Genomic DNA, 17,505 nt, shown 5'->3' with positions numbered 1-17,505 from the left:
CGTTTCACAGATTAAATGGCAGTTTGCCAAAAGATCTGAATTTAAAAACAACCAAGAAGAGTTCCTCTGAACAATATGAAAATGTCACCAAATTAGAAAATACAAAAAAAAGAAAATTATGACTACTTATGACAGTAAGTAAATTGATACTAACACTTTCACATATTTTTATTCGGTTTCTTCCTATCATGCACATCTTTTCATTCATATTTATTCATATTTCTTTATTAGAATAAAAATAAAAATTTCTGTCGCCGCTGTAACTTATTTCCGGTCCCCGTTACGCGCCGTGTACGCGATGACATCACCGTGCGTACGGAGGTCCCGCCCCCTGCACGTCGCGGAGCGTTAACGCTGAGTTGCACTTGAAGCGGAGGAGAAGAAACGGAGGAAAAACAAAGATGAGCGCCCGCGTGAGTGACTTTAACACCAACATTCAGACTCAAACACAAACACACAACAATAAGAAACTGCTGAACGTTAAACAAAAGCGACCGGAGCCTGTTTTAAACGCGCAGAACCAGCCTGTGTGTGTGTGGCAGAACTACTTGTCATTCAAAACTTGGTCCGTAGCCCGGAAGTAGAAACCTTGTGACCGGTCCGGCTGCGGCTAACCGCTGGTTTCAGCTTTAACTCAACACAACTACAGCTCAACGCTTTGTCAGCCGAGTCACTGGTTTCTACTGGACAGGAAGGTGTAGCTGAAGGGTTTTAAAAGTGTCTGCACCAGTCTGAATCTATGGTGGCTCAGTGGAAGGAGGAGGGAAGTGTCAGCTCACAGCATTACATGGCTCAACGTGAACAGGAGGACCAGTCAGATGAACTGGTGTCATGTCAGAGGATCCTGGTTACCAGCAGCTGCAGAGTCCACACAGCGTCTCTGTGTTGGAACCAGTTTGGAGTTTCCCAGTCTAATGCAGCAGCTTCATGAAAGTTGTTCAGGCTGCAACTAAAGATTCTTATCATTCTGAGTTGATTAGTCTGATGATTTTATTAAAGGTCCAGTGTGTAGGATATAGTGACACCTAGTGGTGACGTGTCTCACCTCACCCTCTACTTCGAACCGTCACATAGAACCAGTGGAAACTTTCAGTTGTATTAAAAACTCAAAAGTTGTGTTGAGTTTACTTTACAGTAAAAAACATGGCGGCCTCCACGGAGAGGACCCGGTCCAGATGTAGTTATAAAGTATTTAAATATAAAAAGCCCATTCTAGGGTAGAGAAAATAACAATTTGTACAATTTAGATGATGGTAAATGGTTTTACATACTGGGACTGTTTTGTTCCTCATTAACACTTCTACATTTAGAGTGATTATGTGAACAATGCGAGGAATGCAATTTACACAATCTCTGGTGTGTAGGAAAGACTTTGGATTTCCTTTGCTTTTAGAACTCGGCTTCAAGGTACAATTCATGGATCATAGTATTATAATTTCTCTTCCAGTGGAGGTGGGTTTTTCACTTGAACAGAAATGTTCTCCTCAAACAAAACCAGATCGGTCAGGCTCTACTGGAAATCTTTGCATATCTTGTTTGACATGACAATGGTATATTTACAAAGCTTGATTCAAGCTAAGTACAATGTTGTGGACTAATCTTTGTGACAGTGCTAATAAAAGTTAATTAAAAATGCTAAAGGCTGAGGAATCTGGGTTTACTCTGACCTGCAGGCGCTTGTCATTTAAACATAGAGTAGAATGAGAGGTCAGGGAGTGTCGGACCCTGTGGGAACTTTGCTGGTGGAAAGTAATAGTCGTCTGTGCTGAAGCTCCACAGAGGCTTTACCAGTGTGAAGTGATCTCCAGAGCAACATGTATGTCATAGTGGTTTTTGATGGGAAGTCGGAGCAAAGCCTCAAGAGTGCTGATTCACACCAAGTGACTTTCTCTGTAGATGCACAACTCTCTGGACGTCTATTTGGATTGTAAACACTGTGAATTATTATCCATACCAGTCCAGAATAACGACCCTTGTAATATGCAGCAGATGTTGTTCTGTGCATTAAAATAATCACTATACAGACACTATCATTTTCAGCACATAGAACCTAACTTGTTTTGTCATAAACTGTGTATTAAGCAATTGCATGTAAAGGTTTTAGAAGTTTTTTATTTTCCACTTTACTTTAATTTTAAGTAGTAGCTTTAGAAAATGTACATCATTCAAATTTAATCAACAGGAACTATTTTGATAATTGATTCATTTTTTCTCCAGCTTCTCAAATAACTTGGACAACATACGTTTTTAATATTCCATAGACTGAGAGTTGAGAATTGAATGTATTAATCTGTAATTTAAGTCGTCATTATCTGCAGCTCTGTTTTGGATACTGTCTCTAGACCTTTCCTCCTCAGTGAAGTCAATGTTTGCATTATTTTCTCTGCTGTCTTTCCAGATTATGCAAGCGGCTCGATGCCCGACAGACGAACTGTCGTTGACCAACTGTGCCGTCATCAGTGAGAAGGAGCCACAGTTTGAACAGTGAGTGGGATTTCCTTGGTGATTCACTTTGCTGTTTACCTTGCCGCCCCCTTGTTTTAGCACATTCAACTAAATAAAGGAAAACAGATAATGAAGTTGCATCTCAAAATCCTCGTCAGCAGAGGGCAGCATTGTTGTGATGGAACCTGAAGAGATGTGGTTCAAAGTTTCGACCCAAACTGGGAAATTATTTTATCTAAGATCAAGAATTTTCTTTGACAGAGATCTCAGAGGAAGAACGTGATGAAGAAATATAAACTTGTGATTGTTTCATGTTAAGCTGCCCTAGTTAACAACCAGTAACAACTTGTTCTGTACTTCTTATTCCCTTTTGTCTCCTACTTGTTCATCCCAACGCAGACACGTGGCCGTGCGCAATTTAAACCACAAGTTTGTGTTCACCTTGAAGAAGCATCCGAGTGTCGTCTCCGGGACCATCGCCTTCAGTCTGCCACAGGTTGGGTTCATCGTTTCAGAGAAATGTGTTGTCGGTGATTTGTCACCTGAGGGAAGCTGGGCGATATAAATGTCGACTTCGAAGCCAAGTGCCTGAAACCTGTACTGTCTTGAAATGACCAGCAGATGTCCACATTAAAATCAAATTTGTCTTTTTAACCATGAATGCAAAACTAAACCTTTGAGATTTCTTGCTTTGCTGTTGCTGTGGATTCTTTGCATGGACCTCTATGTTTGTCTGAATCTGTCTGTTACTGCTTTCTCCTCTTTCACTCTGCTTGTCTCTGCCTGCTCTGCCTCCGTCTATAAACTTGGCAGCCACAACAGCACACAGGTACGACTGTAACCTCCTCAAAACGGTCTTATTTTCACCAGGTGTTTATTGGATAACAATGATTGAATTGCCCTCAGGGGACAAATAAAGTTGTTTTGAAATTGATAAACTAATACTTGGCCTGGTAGCGTCTACAGCTCTGAGTTATGTTATTCCAATATAGACAAATGTTGTGAAATAAGACCCAAACTGCTGAGGAACGTTGCACTGATGTCTCCCTGAAATGCCCAGTATGTTTTTTTTTGTGCTTGTAGTTGTCCCTTGTCTGATATCTTTGATATCTCTGCCTTATCAATGGCTAAATGGTAACAGAGTGTTTCTTCTTTTGCAATAATGTGTCGTAATAATGTGTTCTCTATTTCTTTACAGAGAAAGTGGGCTGGCCTATCGATTGGCCAAGAGGTTGAAGGTAAGGTTCATTTTTACAGCTCGAGACTTTCTTAGATTTGGGTCTGGAAAGTGTCCAGACCTAATTTTCATGTCTGAAAACAGATAAAAATAATAATTTATCAGACTGGTTGGTCACATAATCAGACACATTTGAACATGCAGATGTAAATAAACAGAATTTGAATGCACTCATATTTGATATTATTATTTTAAAGACAAGCTCACACAGTAGTGTTTTCATGGCCGTTATCAGCGTCTCATTGTAAAATCCAATAATTGCAGAAAAAGCTGAATATTCCTCAAAGTAGAAGGAGTTATAAAAAATACAATAAATCAGAGAAGGAATATCCAGAATATCAGGACCTGCAGCAAACATGGTCAATGTGAGGAAGATGTCTTCAGAAATGATCCAGGTCATGATGTTGTTGTCCAAACTATAAATTTCACACCCTGTGTGTTTGGTTTCCTCCACCTCCAGTAACAAACTACAAGTTTGACAAGTCCAAGCAGTGTATAAGCAGCATGACAGTGGAGATAGACTTCCTGCAGAAGAAGAACGTGGACAGCAACCCGTACGACTCCGACAAGATGGCCGGCGAATTCCTCCAGCAGTTCAACAACCAGGCTTTCTGCGTTGGCCAGCAGGTGCTCAGGGCTTTAAGGGGTTAACATTGTGCCTATGTCAAAGTTTAATTTGGTGGAATTAAATACGAATGTTTTTAAATGTAAGTTTGTTAATTTCTTTCCTGTCCTCATCTGCCTTTTTCTAGCTGGGCTTCAGCTTCTGTGATAAGCTGTTTGGCTTAGTGATAAAAGACATTGAGGCCATGGACCCCAGCATCCTGAGTGGAGAACAAGCCTCTGGCAAGAAACCGAAGGTATCAGGGGAACACACACGTTCTGTAGCATTACAGCTTTTTAATTTACACATTTTGTATAAACCTCGACTCATCATCATCTTTTCTGTGTCTTTCCTCAGATTGAGATTGGATTGTTGCTGGGAAACAGTCAGGTGATTTTTGAGAAGTCAGATACCTCGTCCATGACTCTGATTGGTGAGTTCTGGAACTGAAATCACTCACTATTATATTCTAGTTCATTTTGAGATGTGTTTACATATATATTTATAGTAAAATTTGTGCAAGACTGATGGTGACTAAATATATATAGCATCATGTATTACGCTCAAGCTGAATGAAAGAGACGAGTGTGACGTGAAAACAGAACTATGCCATGTGTAAGTTTCTCCAGCAGGGGGTGCAGTCTGACCACAGGAGTCTGACACTGTGAGGGAGTTAATTGTTCACAGACTAAATGTATTTATCTATTTTAAATGTAAAAATACGGGCCGAGCATCATCTCCATCTTTTCACTTACAATTTGAGGACGTCTTGCTCGTCTAGTGAGAGCTGCATGTCTCAGTTAAAAGTCACAGAGACAGAATTGAATAAAAGGCCTCAGATGAGACTCAATAGAAGCAAGATATGAAAGTCGTAGCAGACACTAAATATTGTCTATATATTTATGCACTTAAGTCGTGTCTCCTTGTGACTGTGGCAACTTACAGCTTATTACTTAACATTAACATTTCAAATGTTTGTTTGAATCTATTTGGTGATTTTCAGTGTAGGAAAGAAGGACGTGCCCTTTGTTTTCAAACTTTTATTCACTTAATGGTTTTTGTGTGTTCCCTCCAGGAAAAGCCAAGACCCGAGAGTCTCGCCAGTCCATCATCAGCCCGGACTGGAATTTTGAGAAGATGGGCATCGGCGGCCTTGACAAGGAGTTCTCTGACATCTTCCGCAGAGCCTTCGCCTCCCGAGTCTTCCCTACAGACCTGGTCGAACAGATGGGTGAGGCCCCCTCCCCGATTTCTTTCTGTCTATCTCGCCATAACTTATTCATTTGTTTATGTCCCGTTCTTCCACATTTTGTTCAGTTTCGCTGCAAGTCATCTGTATAATGAGGACATTTTCATTTTCACGTTTCCATCAAGTTGAATCATTCCAGGAACTCTGTTAAACAAAACAAGTTTTAAACACAATCTACTGCAAAATGTCCCTTTATTACTAAGTGGAATTCAATAAGTGATTTAAGGATATTTAGTGTTTAAAGATGAAAACTTTTTTTGTTTCTCGCTCAGAACTGAATCCATGATGGTTAAGTGATTAGTAATTACTGCCAAAGATAATCACTGATTTTACTTATTGTTCAGCTTGTGTTTAATCCGTAAATCAACATTTTGGCAAACAAAACTTTTATTAATTCCTTTGAGAAATGTGTCAGCAAAACTGAGAATCAGTAATGAGCAGGCAAGGCAGCGTTCCTCTGTGCCGCCTCGACCGTGACTAAAAACTCTGGCATCCCCCTGACAGTGATCCCTGCGCACACTCATTAATAGATCTTTGACAGCTGTCAGATTGTGATGATTCACTCTTCAAAGAGCTGCAATTCATTTCTAATGAAAGCCATCATCACAGAAAACACCCTCCCTTCCCATACACACGCGCACAGTCACATCAGTCCTAATCCTTGATCCAGAACTCCTGTGAAAACCTGTTCTAACAACATCTGAACTTGGCGTTTGCACACGTTGGTTTGAGTTGGCGCACTCACACCCTCAGTACCCACACTGCTCAGGGGCCTGTGGCAGTGTCCGGCGGTGTGCTAGCTGACCTTTAGCCGGCTGGTTGTGTGTAGGACTTGGCCTTTGGCTGTGGCCAGCTGGCGGCTGTAATGAGATGGCATGCTGTGATAGAGCATCCAGCTAAAGGTAAAGCTGTAATTGGCAGGCGTGGGGAGTGCAGGTGCTGACAGAGCGGCCGTGTGCATGTGTATGTGTGTGTTACGCATTTTGTGTGTGCGTTGGACCAGAAGTTTGAAAGTTTCACCTTGTCTCCCCTTTGCTCCCGGAGAGGTGAAGCAGACAGACAGAAGCTTCAGTGCTTTCGCTCCCAGACCCCGACACATCACTTCTCCCCCCCCACCTGTCATCCCGGCTGCTTTTCCTTCAGCAGGCCCAAATGGCAGCTCAGATGGTTATCATCTCATTTAGTCTGTGCTAAATGTCATCAGGCAGGTGCAAAAGGCCACTAGAAGAGCCGCACTGTGAACGTGGTGGAGTGGAGAGCTCATAGTCTCCACAAGCATGTCTTTGTTGTGACGTACTTTATTAGAACAATCAGAAAGCAATCATCAAAGCCGCATGTTATTGATGCCACACAATAAACCTTGGAGTCTCGCTGCAGCTCGAGGAAAATATTGATCCAAAAAAACACAGAAATTCATTGTAAACAAGAAAAATAACCATTTGTGATATAGATTTTCTTTTTAGTTTCAGAAAATGCAGTAGTTTCAAGTTAAGCTGCTGTGACATGTTATTACATAACTAATACCAGTATTGAACCAGTGGAAAAAAGTTCTCACTTTCAGTTCTGCTTGAGAACTGCTGGAGCTTTATGATGAGTAGAAACATTTGCTGCCCCGGTGCTCAGTGTCTCTCCCTTGATCGTCTGTCTCCAGGCTGTAAGCATGTGAAGGGGATCCTGCTGTACGGACCCCCAGGCTGCGGTAAAACCCTGATGGCACGACAGATTGGCAAGATGCTCAAGGCCCGGGAGCCGAAGATAGTCAACGGCCCCGAGATCCTCAACAAGTACGTCGGGGAGTCTGAGGCCAACGTCAGGAAGCTGTTTGCAGACGCTGAGGAAGAACAGAAGAGGGTGAGGACCCTTCACAGTTTACAGTCACATGCACAAGAGTGTTCATCCAGGTCTTTACTGCAATCCATCTTTTATTATTAGACAAATAATGTTGACAAACATGTAATAACAGCTTCCATATATGTTTCCTGTGTTTCTACAACTTGGCTGGCTTTATTATCTTCATGTGTTCTGCAATAATCCCCCTGGAATACAGAGAAGCATCTCATCAATCAAAACAAAGAGAAAACTAATTTCTCCAGGAGTGGAGAGATCTGTCCTTTAAGTAGACGCTGCTGTAATAGCTTTGATAAAGTTCATCTCTGCGTGTGTGTGTGTGTGTGTGTGTGTCAGTTATGAATTGAAACCCAGCAGTGATGTGTTTGGACGGTGAGACACCAGCGTCCAGCGTCACTCTTCACCACCTAATGAGGGGCTGGGTTGTCTTTGACCTCCTATTAGACCTCCCTCTAAAACACAAACACACACACACACACACACACACACACACACACACACACACACACACACACACCATCCAGTGTGTAATAAGAACAGCTCCACACCTGCTTTAAATGCTACGTCTGAGACTGACAGGACTGGAGATGGAGAGATAACCCCCCACCCTGCAGCGCTCTGAGATTTTCCATCTGTCTCTCTGTCGACGGTCACTTCAGATTCTTCAGTCGCTGTGAAAGAAAAACATTGACGGCGTCTTTTTTACGATGGATGAAAACAATGTTTTGATTGGTCAAACTGACTTTTTTGAATTTCTTACACCTACAGTCCAAATTCAATTAACTGTTTTTACTAAACACTGGCGTCATGTATCTCACGGCTGCTGTAAACACATGTTATCATTTTGTATATATTCAGTATTATCTTTATCGTCCCCGTCTCTCTGCTGAGCAGCTCGGTTCCAACAGCGGCCTCCACATCATCATCCTCGATGAGATCGATGCGATCTGTAAGCAGCGTGGCAGCATGGCCGGCAGCACCGGCGTCCACGACACCGTGGTCAACCAGCTGCTGTCCAAGATCGACGGAGTAGAGCAGCTCAACAACATCCTGGTCATAGGTGCTCAACACACACACACACACACACACACACACACACACAAACTCCAAGACTCTGATGTTATCTCTGAACTTCTGCACGTATCTCCTCTGTCTCATTCGTCTTGTGCTTTCCCTTCTTTTTCCTGATCTGTCCATCTGCTCCTGCCTCAGGGATGACCAACAGGCCGGACCTGATAGACGATGCCTTATTGAGGCCAGGAAGACTGGAGGTCAAGATGGAGATTGGTGAGAAAAGAACCACAATTGCAAGATGGCAGCACCTGTATAGGGATTTTGTATTTGTTTCATGTTTGTACAACAGGAGGATTCATCATCCATCTGTATTTACAGTCTATGATCTAGACAGGCAACATTAATTGCCAAAGTACAATTTTGAATTTAGAATCTTCTTCTGTCAGGGTTACCGGATGAGAAGGGCCGCATTCAGATCCTTCACATCCACACAGCGAAGATGCGTCAGTACAAGCTGCTGGCCACCGACGTGGACGTTAAGGAGCTGGCCGTGGAGACCAAGAACTTCAGCGGGGCGGAACTGGAGGGTCTGGTCAGGGCTGCACAGTCCACCGCCATGAACAGACATATAAGGGTCAGAATCCTCAAGAGACATTTCCTGTATCATGACTCACATTTAAATTTAATGTTTAATTTATGTCCATGTTTACTTTGTATGACTGGGAATTCTAAGTTTGGGGTTTAAATGGTTTAAAAAAAACAACAACATGTAGTGTTAAGTGATAAGTGTTTTATCAGGTGCATAGTTTTAAATTCAACAGAACTCGGCAGCACACAGATAAGGTGTTCTCACTCACACACAGACACACTCACATACACACACACAAGGCTGCAGATATTATAGGGTGATGATGAATAACAGACAAGGGGCCTTACACATGTCTGGTGACGTTTGACTTCACTCATCTCAGCACTGATTCTTCACGGCCTCCTTCTCTCTGTTTGACCTTTCTGCTCCGAGGCAGCACGCAGTCTCCTGACACACAATCGTCTACACACAGTGCAATTTCAACGTGCGACACTTCATGTAATGGGTTTCACTAGTGGGGGCACAGAGTTTATCCAGGGATGATGGGACCCATTATTTGCTTCATGTGTGTTTAGGCCAGTACCACTGTGGAGGTGAACATCGAGACAGCGGAGAAGCTGCAGATCAGTCGGCTGGACTTCATCACGTCGCTGACAAATGACATCAAGCCTGTAAGTTCCTCTACACAGAGGATTTATGAAAAAATATATTGTAATACAAAAACCCATCGAATTAATATGAAAATAATGCCCCTTTAATAAAGCAAGTCTGAACAGCAACAGCATCCAGACTGCCTAAATAGAGAAGTTAGTGAAGTTAGAAGTTTGTGTTCACCAGGGTGTCGGGTTCCACAAACCCCAGTTAGTGTGTGTTTGTGAGTGGTTTTCCTCTCCTCCAGGCGTTCGGTACCAACCAGGAGGACTATGCCAGCTACATCATGAATGGTATCATCCGGTGGGGCGACCCGGTGTCGGCGGTGTTGGAGGACGGGCAGCTGCTGGTGAAGCAAACGAAAAACAGCGACCGAACGCCCCTCGTCTCCGTGCTCCTGGAAGGTAGAACACGTGAACACGAGCACACACGTCCTCAGTTTAACACAAACTGAACTGCAGCATGTCCTGGTTTATTTGATCGTTCACAGGTCCACCGAACAGCGGTAAAACGGCGCTGGCCGCTAAGATTGCAGAAGACTCCCAGTTCCCCTTTATCAAGATTTGCTCCCCCGACAAGATGATCGGATACTCAGAGATCGCAAAATGTCAAGCCATCAAAGAGGTAACACTCGACTGCTGTATATTTTGAATATGTTCTCCTGAAAGTCCTGAAACAAATGTCTAGAAAAGTTCAGGGGTTGTTTAAAATATGGAAGTCGTGAAAAGGCCACAAAGACAAAAAATGTGTACATATGTTTTTTTTAATAGAAACAGCTTTGAAATCAGACCTAACAAATCTTTACTAAAACCAACTCCTTTTCGTGCGTCCTGATGATACATAATTCCAGTTGTGATGGTTTTATTTAGACCTGATTGAACTTTATTCTTCTGTGACAGATATTTGAAAATGCCTACAAATCCCAGCTGAGCTGTGTGGTCGTGGACGACATTGAACGCTTGTTGGGTAAGTGTAAAATCACATTTCATATTCTACTGCCAATTACAGCTACAGTATTTTATCTTGTCCAGGTGGAAGGTAATGATTTATTATTAATCTGTGTCATCAGACTATGTCCCAATCGGTCCTCGTTTCTCCAACCTGGTGTTACAAGCTCTGCTGGTGCTGCTGAAGAAAACTCCTCCTAAGGTAATAGACTCTTGTTTTCTAGCCTCTGTGGCGTTGCTAGTCCTCAGGTGGCAGAAAGAGGGCAGCAGATCCTGTGGATGCCAATGCAAAGTCCTGTGAGGAATTGTTGGAGGTCTCTGGCTGCGACTGGCATGTGTGTGTGAGTGTACGGTTATTAGCCAGTGTTTTGGTCCAGGCCTGTTGTGCTCCGAGTGAATGGTGTTGGTGGAGACCCATTTCTCATAGTCTCTTTGGTTGTAGCTTGTGTGTGTCTGTTGTTGATGGGTTTGTGAATAAGAGTATAGCTCACTATATGGCTGCATGTGCATGAGAAGTGGCGCGGGGCCTGGTGGTGAATGCCTGGCTGCAGTGCTCCTCTGGGGTTGTAAAGCGCTGGGCCCAGCGGGGTGCCTGGGGCCAGGGGAGGCCAGGGGGACACGGAGGAGAATGGGCTCTGTGAGAGAGCCAGGACCTGGCAGCACCACCGCCTGTGTGGCACCTCATCTGCATGCAGCATCACAACCCCCCACGCCATGGGGGGGCAGCCAGCAGCCATAATCCCCCTGTCTTCTCGCCACTCCTCTGCCTCTCCTCCGTCGTCGTCTTCTCCTGGTCCAGCTCATCGGCTTAGTGGAGCCAGGATTCTTTTGCCTCTTCTCTTTCTTCTCTGCTCTTATTTGTCTTCTCTTCTGTTGTTTCCTGATTCCATCTCTTCCCTCTCTCTGTCTCTTCCCTCTCTCTGTCTCTTCCCTTCTTTTCTGCGTGATCTGGTTCACTGTAGCTGAGATAAATACAGACAATCATATACTATCATAAGCACCCTCACCTTTTCAATAACTGAGTTATGGCAACACTTACGCTCAAGACTGGAAACATTTGGACAAGGTGCTGGGAAGCATTTAAAATTCTGCTATGACCAAAACCCCCTGGTACTACTCCTGCCACAGGGTATTTGAATGGGTCATGATATGGTTGTTTCATGGAGCTACCGCCATCTCTTTTATTGTCATTATTGTTATTAATTCTATTCGTGGCACCACAGCCATTCTCCCACTTGTAGTTCTGTTGAACTGGATTTGTACCAGGTTTATTTCTTTTATAATTTGATGTGAAGAGTTGATGTTTATCTCTTCCGTCCTATCATGGGTACTTTCTTTCTTCCCTGTTTATTATCAAATATATAAACTATTTGAATCGCAATGTTGTGTATAAGAAGTTGTTTTGTATTTGGTTTCTTAGAACTCCACGTGAGTCCATGACAGTAAAGAACATAACTCTGCTGGCAGAGAATCCAGTTTACTTTGACCCTTGAGGAAAGAACAGCTGAAGATTATGAATGAATGAATAAATGTATGAATGAATCTGCTCATCTTTCAGGGCCGTAAGCTGCTGATCATTGGCACCACCAGTCGTAAAGATGTACTCCAGGAAATGAGGATGTTAAACACGTTCAGCACCACCATCCACATTCCCAACATCTCCAGTGCGGACGAGCTGGTGGAGGCTCTGGAGGTAACGAGACAAACTGGACACACAAAACAGAAGCAGGCGCACTCGCTGATGCTGTTCAGACCGGGCAACAATTCTATAGTTTTAATCCTTTTAAATGTATGATTTCTAAATGCATTTCCCAATTCAATTAATAAATTCACAGATTTAAGTGCCCCCTCTCTCTTTGCTCCCTCCCCACAGCTGCTGGGCAGTTTCCAGGAGAAGGAGCGGGCCATCATAGCAAAAGCTGTGAAGGACCACACTCTGTGGATTGGAATCAAAAAGCTGCTCATGATGATAGAAATGGCCGTGCAGGTGAGAAAGAGCATCTCTTTGCATTGCTTGGTTTTAGCCGTGTTTCCTGAACCTGCTGCAGTGAGGCCAGTCCTTGTTCTGCTGGTTTTGGTTCTGGCGGGGGCTCTCGTTGGCCTGGTCGGTTGCCAGGTCCGGACTCTTCAGCAGATGACGGTGCTAAGATGCTAAATGAAGATGGTGAATTATATCTGCTAAACATCAGCATGCTGTGAGCGCAGGTTAGCATGCTGACGTTAGCTTGAGGCACCACCGTGCGTCAGTACAATAATCACATCTACAGGCTCCGAGATGTTTTTTTATGATAAATCTAATGTGGTTTCCGATAGAAAAAGGTCAAGTTGACATGGGTGTATGTAAAATGTGAAAAGCAAGGCATCACTTCACGTCCACAACTTCCAAATTGGCTCAGCCCGTGTTATTGTTTTTCTAATAGTGTGGTCTGAGCTCGGGCGGCCTGTCCCTCCTCTTCCTCTACATCTCACCATCAATCTCGGCCTTCAACCGAATCTGTCTCTCGGCACAAAACGCTGTCGTAGATCAGCGGGAATGAAAAACTGTTGCGGCTTCGCTGATGATTTGTTGAGATTTCCAGGATTCAGGACATTTCCAGTTCACAAACCTTCCTGCAAAACAGTCGCGGTCCAATTCTCCTATAGTTATGAAACCAAGTTTTTCTACACAGTGTTCCCAATGACCATGAATGTGTTCTGAATCCCAGGGAAGGTTCTAATAAGAACAATCACACACACTTCCTGGTTTCAGCTTACTCACAATTTATATCCGTCCTCCAACGGGCCGACGGATGAGACACACGAACGAACTGTGGAAACAAAAGTGAAAACATCGGATTCCAACGCACGACAGATTCCTGGCTTCTTTTCAATGAACCAGTCGTATGAACAGAAATAAGTGTAGTTGCTCTATTCACTTTTTATAAAGTGGCCTTTCTGGGTTTTGTGGTTTGGCAGAGGAAATATAATTCTGTGCATTTTTCACATTCGAAATTGGTTTAGTCATTTCTGTTTAACCCGAATTAGAGACAAATAGATTAAAGGTATAATATGAAACTATTCTTCTTTATTACGAGACCTATTTAATAGGTTTGTTGACTTGTGCTCTTACATTATCCAAAATATCTCCAACGATGATTAACCCCAGAGAAACACCCGGTTTTATCCAAACAGGACGTTTGATTTCAACTTTTTATTGCGTCATATCTACTTTACCCAAACTTCTGAAAACATTACTCACCTACAAAACACTTATTGAACAAACTTGTGACAAGAATTCTGAAGTTTCTCTTTAAAACCGAGACAGTCCAGTGCAGAGGGAAAATTGTAAACCTAGCAAGGACATGATTTTCTGTCTTTTGGATTGAGATGGATTGTTTTTTGTTAGATATTGTTTGTTAATAATAATTTTTGGCCTGAAGCTGCAGTCGTATCATAAAACGTCACCTGGTGAAATTGACCGTCCCTGTGGTCAAAAGCACGGTGGACAGGAAATGACACGGGTAGACATCTAAATATAAATCCTGAGTGAGTTTGTCTGCGTGGCCGAACAGTCCGCTAACATCTGCCACTGTCCTTGTTCTCAGAATCATTTCTCTTCTGCTGCTTGTGTTTCACCGAGCAAATGCATAACAAGAATATTAAGAAACCGTATCTCTCAAATAAGACGTCGGTCCCTCCTCATCTGTCAAACTGTCCAAAGAGATTTAAAAATGGACCCTGGTCAATGCGTAAGTCCCAGAAACACACGTTCTCTCACATGACCAGAAGATGGCGACTCCACTGGTTTTACAAGATGTTTCTACAGAAGTCCAGTTTGTTAGTGTCGGTAACGGTTCGCGTCAAGAGTTCACCAAAGTTGAGTTTGAACTCGAGCCCCGATGCTGAGTTCGCTCCGTGCTCGTGAATGAATCCACTAAATTTCCACTGAAATGAAATTTTATTGGTTTTAGATGTGACCAGGTCTTTAGTTTTGGATTTTCCTCTGTGATGTCGTAAAAATTCTGTCTGCGAGTACTGGAAACCGCTCGGCTGCGGTTTGGCGTCTTTTAAAAGATTTTAAAAACATCCTGGATCGAGTTTCATTGTCTCTAAACTACATGTCCCTGCAGAACCACGCCACTGCCATCAGGGTCGCTGCGTCTGGGCTGCATCGTTGTTTTTAGTCTGTTTCTCCAGAATCATGGAAACTGCAGGATTTTCGTTCTTTTTAGATAAATCTTATCTTGGGACCGAGCGTAACTAACTTCCGACTGTTCTGTTTAGAGCGGACGTTTCTGATCGATTCCTCCTGTGGCAGGATCCTTCTGTTTTTAAAGCCCACAGTGGCGACTCCATCTGAAAACTCAGCTTCCACATCTTGTTTGGTTTCCTGACAAAACAAGTCGCTGCAGAAATTGACCTAAATCTCACTCGTTGGCTGGTGTTGATTTCTCCTGCTGACTGTGTGTCTGTGGGATGTGGACGATGTGCACGGCCTGGATGCTTTGTAATTGCTGTGGTGTGCACCAATGTGGCCATGTTTTGCACCCTGCAGCCCCCACTCTCTCACATACACACAGACAGACACACACACACCCCGTCCCAAGCCCTATGAAGTATGTGTTTGCCGAGACATGCTGCACAACTCCACACAAACACATCCACAGTGAGTCTCCTGGTTTTCTCTCTGTCGTCTCTCCTCTCGTTCCGATGTCTCCTCCCTGCTCTCACGTCTTAGTTCTCGTCGCTACAGGCGCTTCCAGACGTTCTGTAAGTTATTGCACAGGTTGCCATTAATTTGACTTCCTCTCCCCTCCTCCTGTTTGTTCAAACTGAAGCACGAACTCCAAGAGCCACCGCTTTTTCAAAGGGCTCCGATGTTTCAGCACCTTCACTTCTGGATACTCGGTTAAACCCACGATTTGTTCTGAAGGAAAACAAAGACCTGTTGGGAAATGTGAGTTTATTTCCCCGAGTTCGTACTGAGACGTAATGTTTCTGTGTTTCAGATGGATCCCGAACACAGAGTGGACAAGTTCCTGACTCTGTTGAAGGATGAAGGAGCGTAAGTATTTTCATGTTTCTCTCGTTTGTACGTTTTTTTTTTTATCGTTACTTCAACAGTGATAAATAACGCACATTTTATGTTTTGTTTTTCTTCTTGCAGACTTGCCTAGTTTCCATCTCTCTTGATCCCTCCTTCCTTCCTTCCTTCCTTCCTTCCTTCCTTCCTTCCTTCCCTCCTCCCTTCCTTCCTTCCTTCCTTCCTTCCCTCCTTCCCACCCCTGAACCTCTGAGCACTTCTCTCTCTGCACGGCGGCTTCCTGCAGCAGCTAATGACCAGGCGACCTCCTGTGATGATTCAAATGAGAAGAATATGCAGTGTTTGTGGTGTCTGTATATATTGTGCTTCCCAAAGACTGTGCTGTGATGACTCCATTTAGATTTTATATATGAAAGAGTGAAGGCAAAAGATGAGAAGTAGATCAATATGCAAAAACACTAATGATTAAACTGTTCATAAGGGCCGCATGCGTTTTGTAAGCACAGACTTGTGATCTGATCATTCCACAACTTGAAGATCTCACCTTGTTACGTTTTTTCATATTCACTTTCTTTGTGTTCACTCGCATTTACATTTTATGAATAAATTGATTCTAATACTAAGAAGAAACTCAGTGTTTTTTCTCTTCCACCCTGAGGAAACCCTGGTGCACTACAGCCTCTCATTAACCAAGGAAAAGCAAACGATCCATGAGATCCTATAGTCGTTACATAGTTGTTGAATTGAACCAATCAGAAACATGTGTTGTCTGTTACTCCTCCATTAATGAAACGTCTTTCAGATGGAAATTGTGTTGTTACTGCATCTGGTCATCGTCCCAAATATTACAACAGTTATTAGTGTGTGTGCCTGTTTGTTTTTGCACCTCTTTTAGGACCTTTTCCAGCAGAATACACTGACCCTGTCGGGACCAGTGGACCTTATGGGGACCAAAGCTCGGCCCCTAATGAGGCTAAACTTAATTTCAGAGTTTAAGATAAATGTTCGATTTGAATTGAGTTTAAAAGTTAAGGTTTAGTTTAGGCTCCACACAATGAATTTAAGTCAATGCTATTAACCAGTCAAACCTGTGCGTGGTTTCATATGTGTTTGATCCGAGAGGATGAAGATGTTTCTTTGTTGGTTTACTGGCATTTATTGACAATAAAAGAAGATTTAATATAATAAATAACCAGTTCTTTCAATTCCCAATTTCCAAATAGAAGTTTTGAATCAATGATCCATGTACAATATGTGAAAAGTTAAGTTTAGAAGTGTGTGTGTGTCTGCTTGTGGGTGTGGGTGTGTGCACCTCTGGGGAAAAAAAGCACGAGATAGACGACACAGTTTTGTTCTTCAAATATATATAATCTTAGCTCAGTCATACAGATATATACATTGTATAATAAATAATATTTATAAAAACATAACATTTACGATTATAAAATAAAAAGGGAATTATTCACTTTAAAACATTTGTACAAAACTTTGGATATAGCGGGAGGGGGGGGGGGGCGTGTATAAAGGGAGGAGGGAGGGAGGGAGCACAGAAAGGTGGAGGCTGCGTTCGAAGATGACGCAGATGCTGAGCTATGTCACAGAGAGAGGACAACCTGTACACAACAGATTGTGTTGTTGTTGTTGAATGTAATTGATAGGAAGCAGGTGGGACTGTCAGAACATGTCGTATGGAAAACCTCCCAGTTTGTTCCACCATTGTGAAGAGGCAGCCTGTCCCACTCACCCATCATCCATCCATACATCAAGTATCCCTCCATCCATCAACCTCTTGTGTCGCTAGCAGCCATCACACACACACACACACACACACACACACAGACACACACATCCACATCCTGTATAACTGTCTTAAATGTTTTCGGAATCCAAAGTCGAGA

The 17,505-nt window shown here is 43.1% G+C and overlaps 1 protein-coding gene across 2 annotated transcripts; it reads left to right on the top strand.

Moving 5' to 3' along the window:
• Positions 1 to 307: 307 nt before the first annotated feature.
• Positions 308 to 16,237, top strand: LOC128427070 (vesicle-fusing ATPase). Of its 2 annotated transcripts, XR_008333309.1 has the most exons (22): positions 308 to 413; positions 2,399 to 2,484; positions 2,845 to 2,941; positions 3,644 to 3,683; positions 4,143 to 4,309; positions 4,435 to 4,542; positions 4,644 to 4,719; positions 5,362 to 5,517; positions 7,187 to 7,386; positions 8,278 to 8,443; positions 8,596 to 8,670; positions 8,844 to 9,031; positions 9,562 to 9,657; positions 9,885 to 10,041; positions 10,128 to 10,261; positions 10,537 to 10,603; positions 10,707 to 10,786; positions 12,143 to 12,277; positions 12,458 to 12,571; positions 15,573 to 15,628; positions 15,731 to 15,791; positions 15,836 to 16,237. XR_008333309.1 is itself a non-coding variant. In XM_053414163.1 (21 exons), the coding sequence occupies exons 1-21, from the start codon at positions 402 to 404 to the stop codon at positions 15,738 to 15,740; spliced, it is 2,220 nt and encodes a 739-aa protein (XP_053270138.1). In that variant the 5' UTR covers positions 308 to 401; the 3' UTR covers positions 15,741 to 16,237. The 2 variants fall into 2 exon arrangements, 1 of the variants encoding a protein (XP_053270138.1); XM_053414163.1 differs by having other exon boundaries at positions 15,731 to 16,237.
• The last annotated feature ends 1,268 nt before the right edge of the window (positions 16,238 to 17,505 follow it).

The sequence above is a fragment of the Pleuronectes platessa genome, chromosome 21, assembly GCF_947347685.1.
Source record: "Pleuronectes platessa chromosome 21, fPlePla1.1, whole genome shotgun sequence".
Classification (NCBI taxonomy): domain Eukaryota; kingdom Metazoa; phylum Chordata; class Actinopteri; order Pleuronectiformes; family Pleuronectidae; genus Pleuronectes; species Pleuronectes platessa.
This window is presented reverse-complemented; position numbering and strand designations above follow the sequence as displayed.

Bases quoted from the DNA above. Each gene is read 5' to 3' on its own strand.
- LOC128427070 (XM_053414163.1), top strand. The intron at 4,310-4,434 runs GTGCTCAGGGCT...GCCTTTTTCTAG, and splicing joins CTTTCTGCGTTGGCCAGCAG to CTGGGCTTCAGCTTCTGTGA. The intron at 10,262-10,536 runs GTAACACTCGAC...CTTCTGTGACAG, and splicing joins AATGTCAAGCCATCAAAGAG to ATATTTGAAAATGCCTACAA.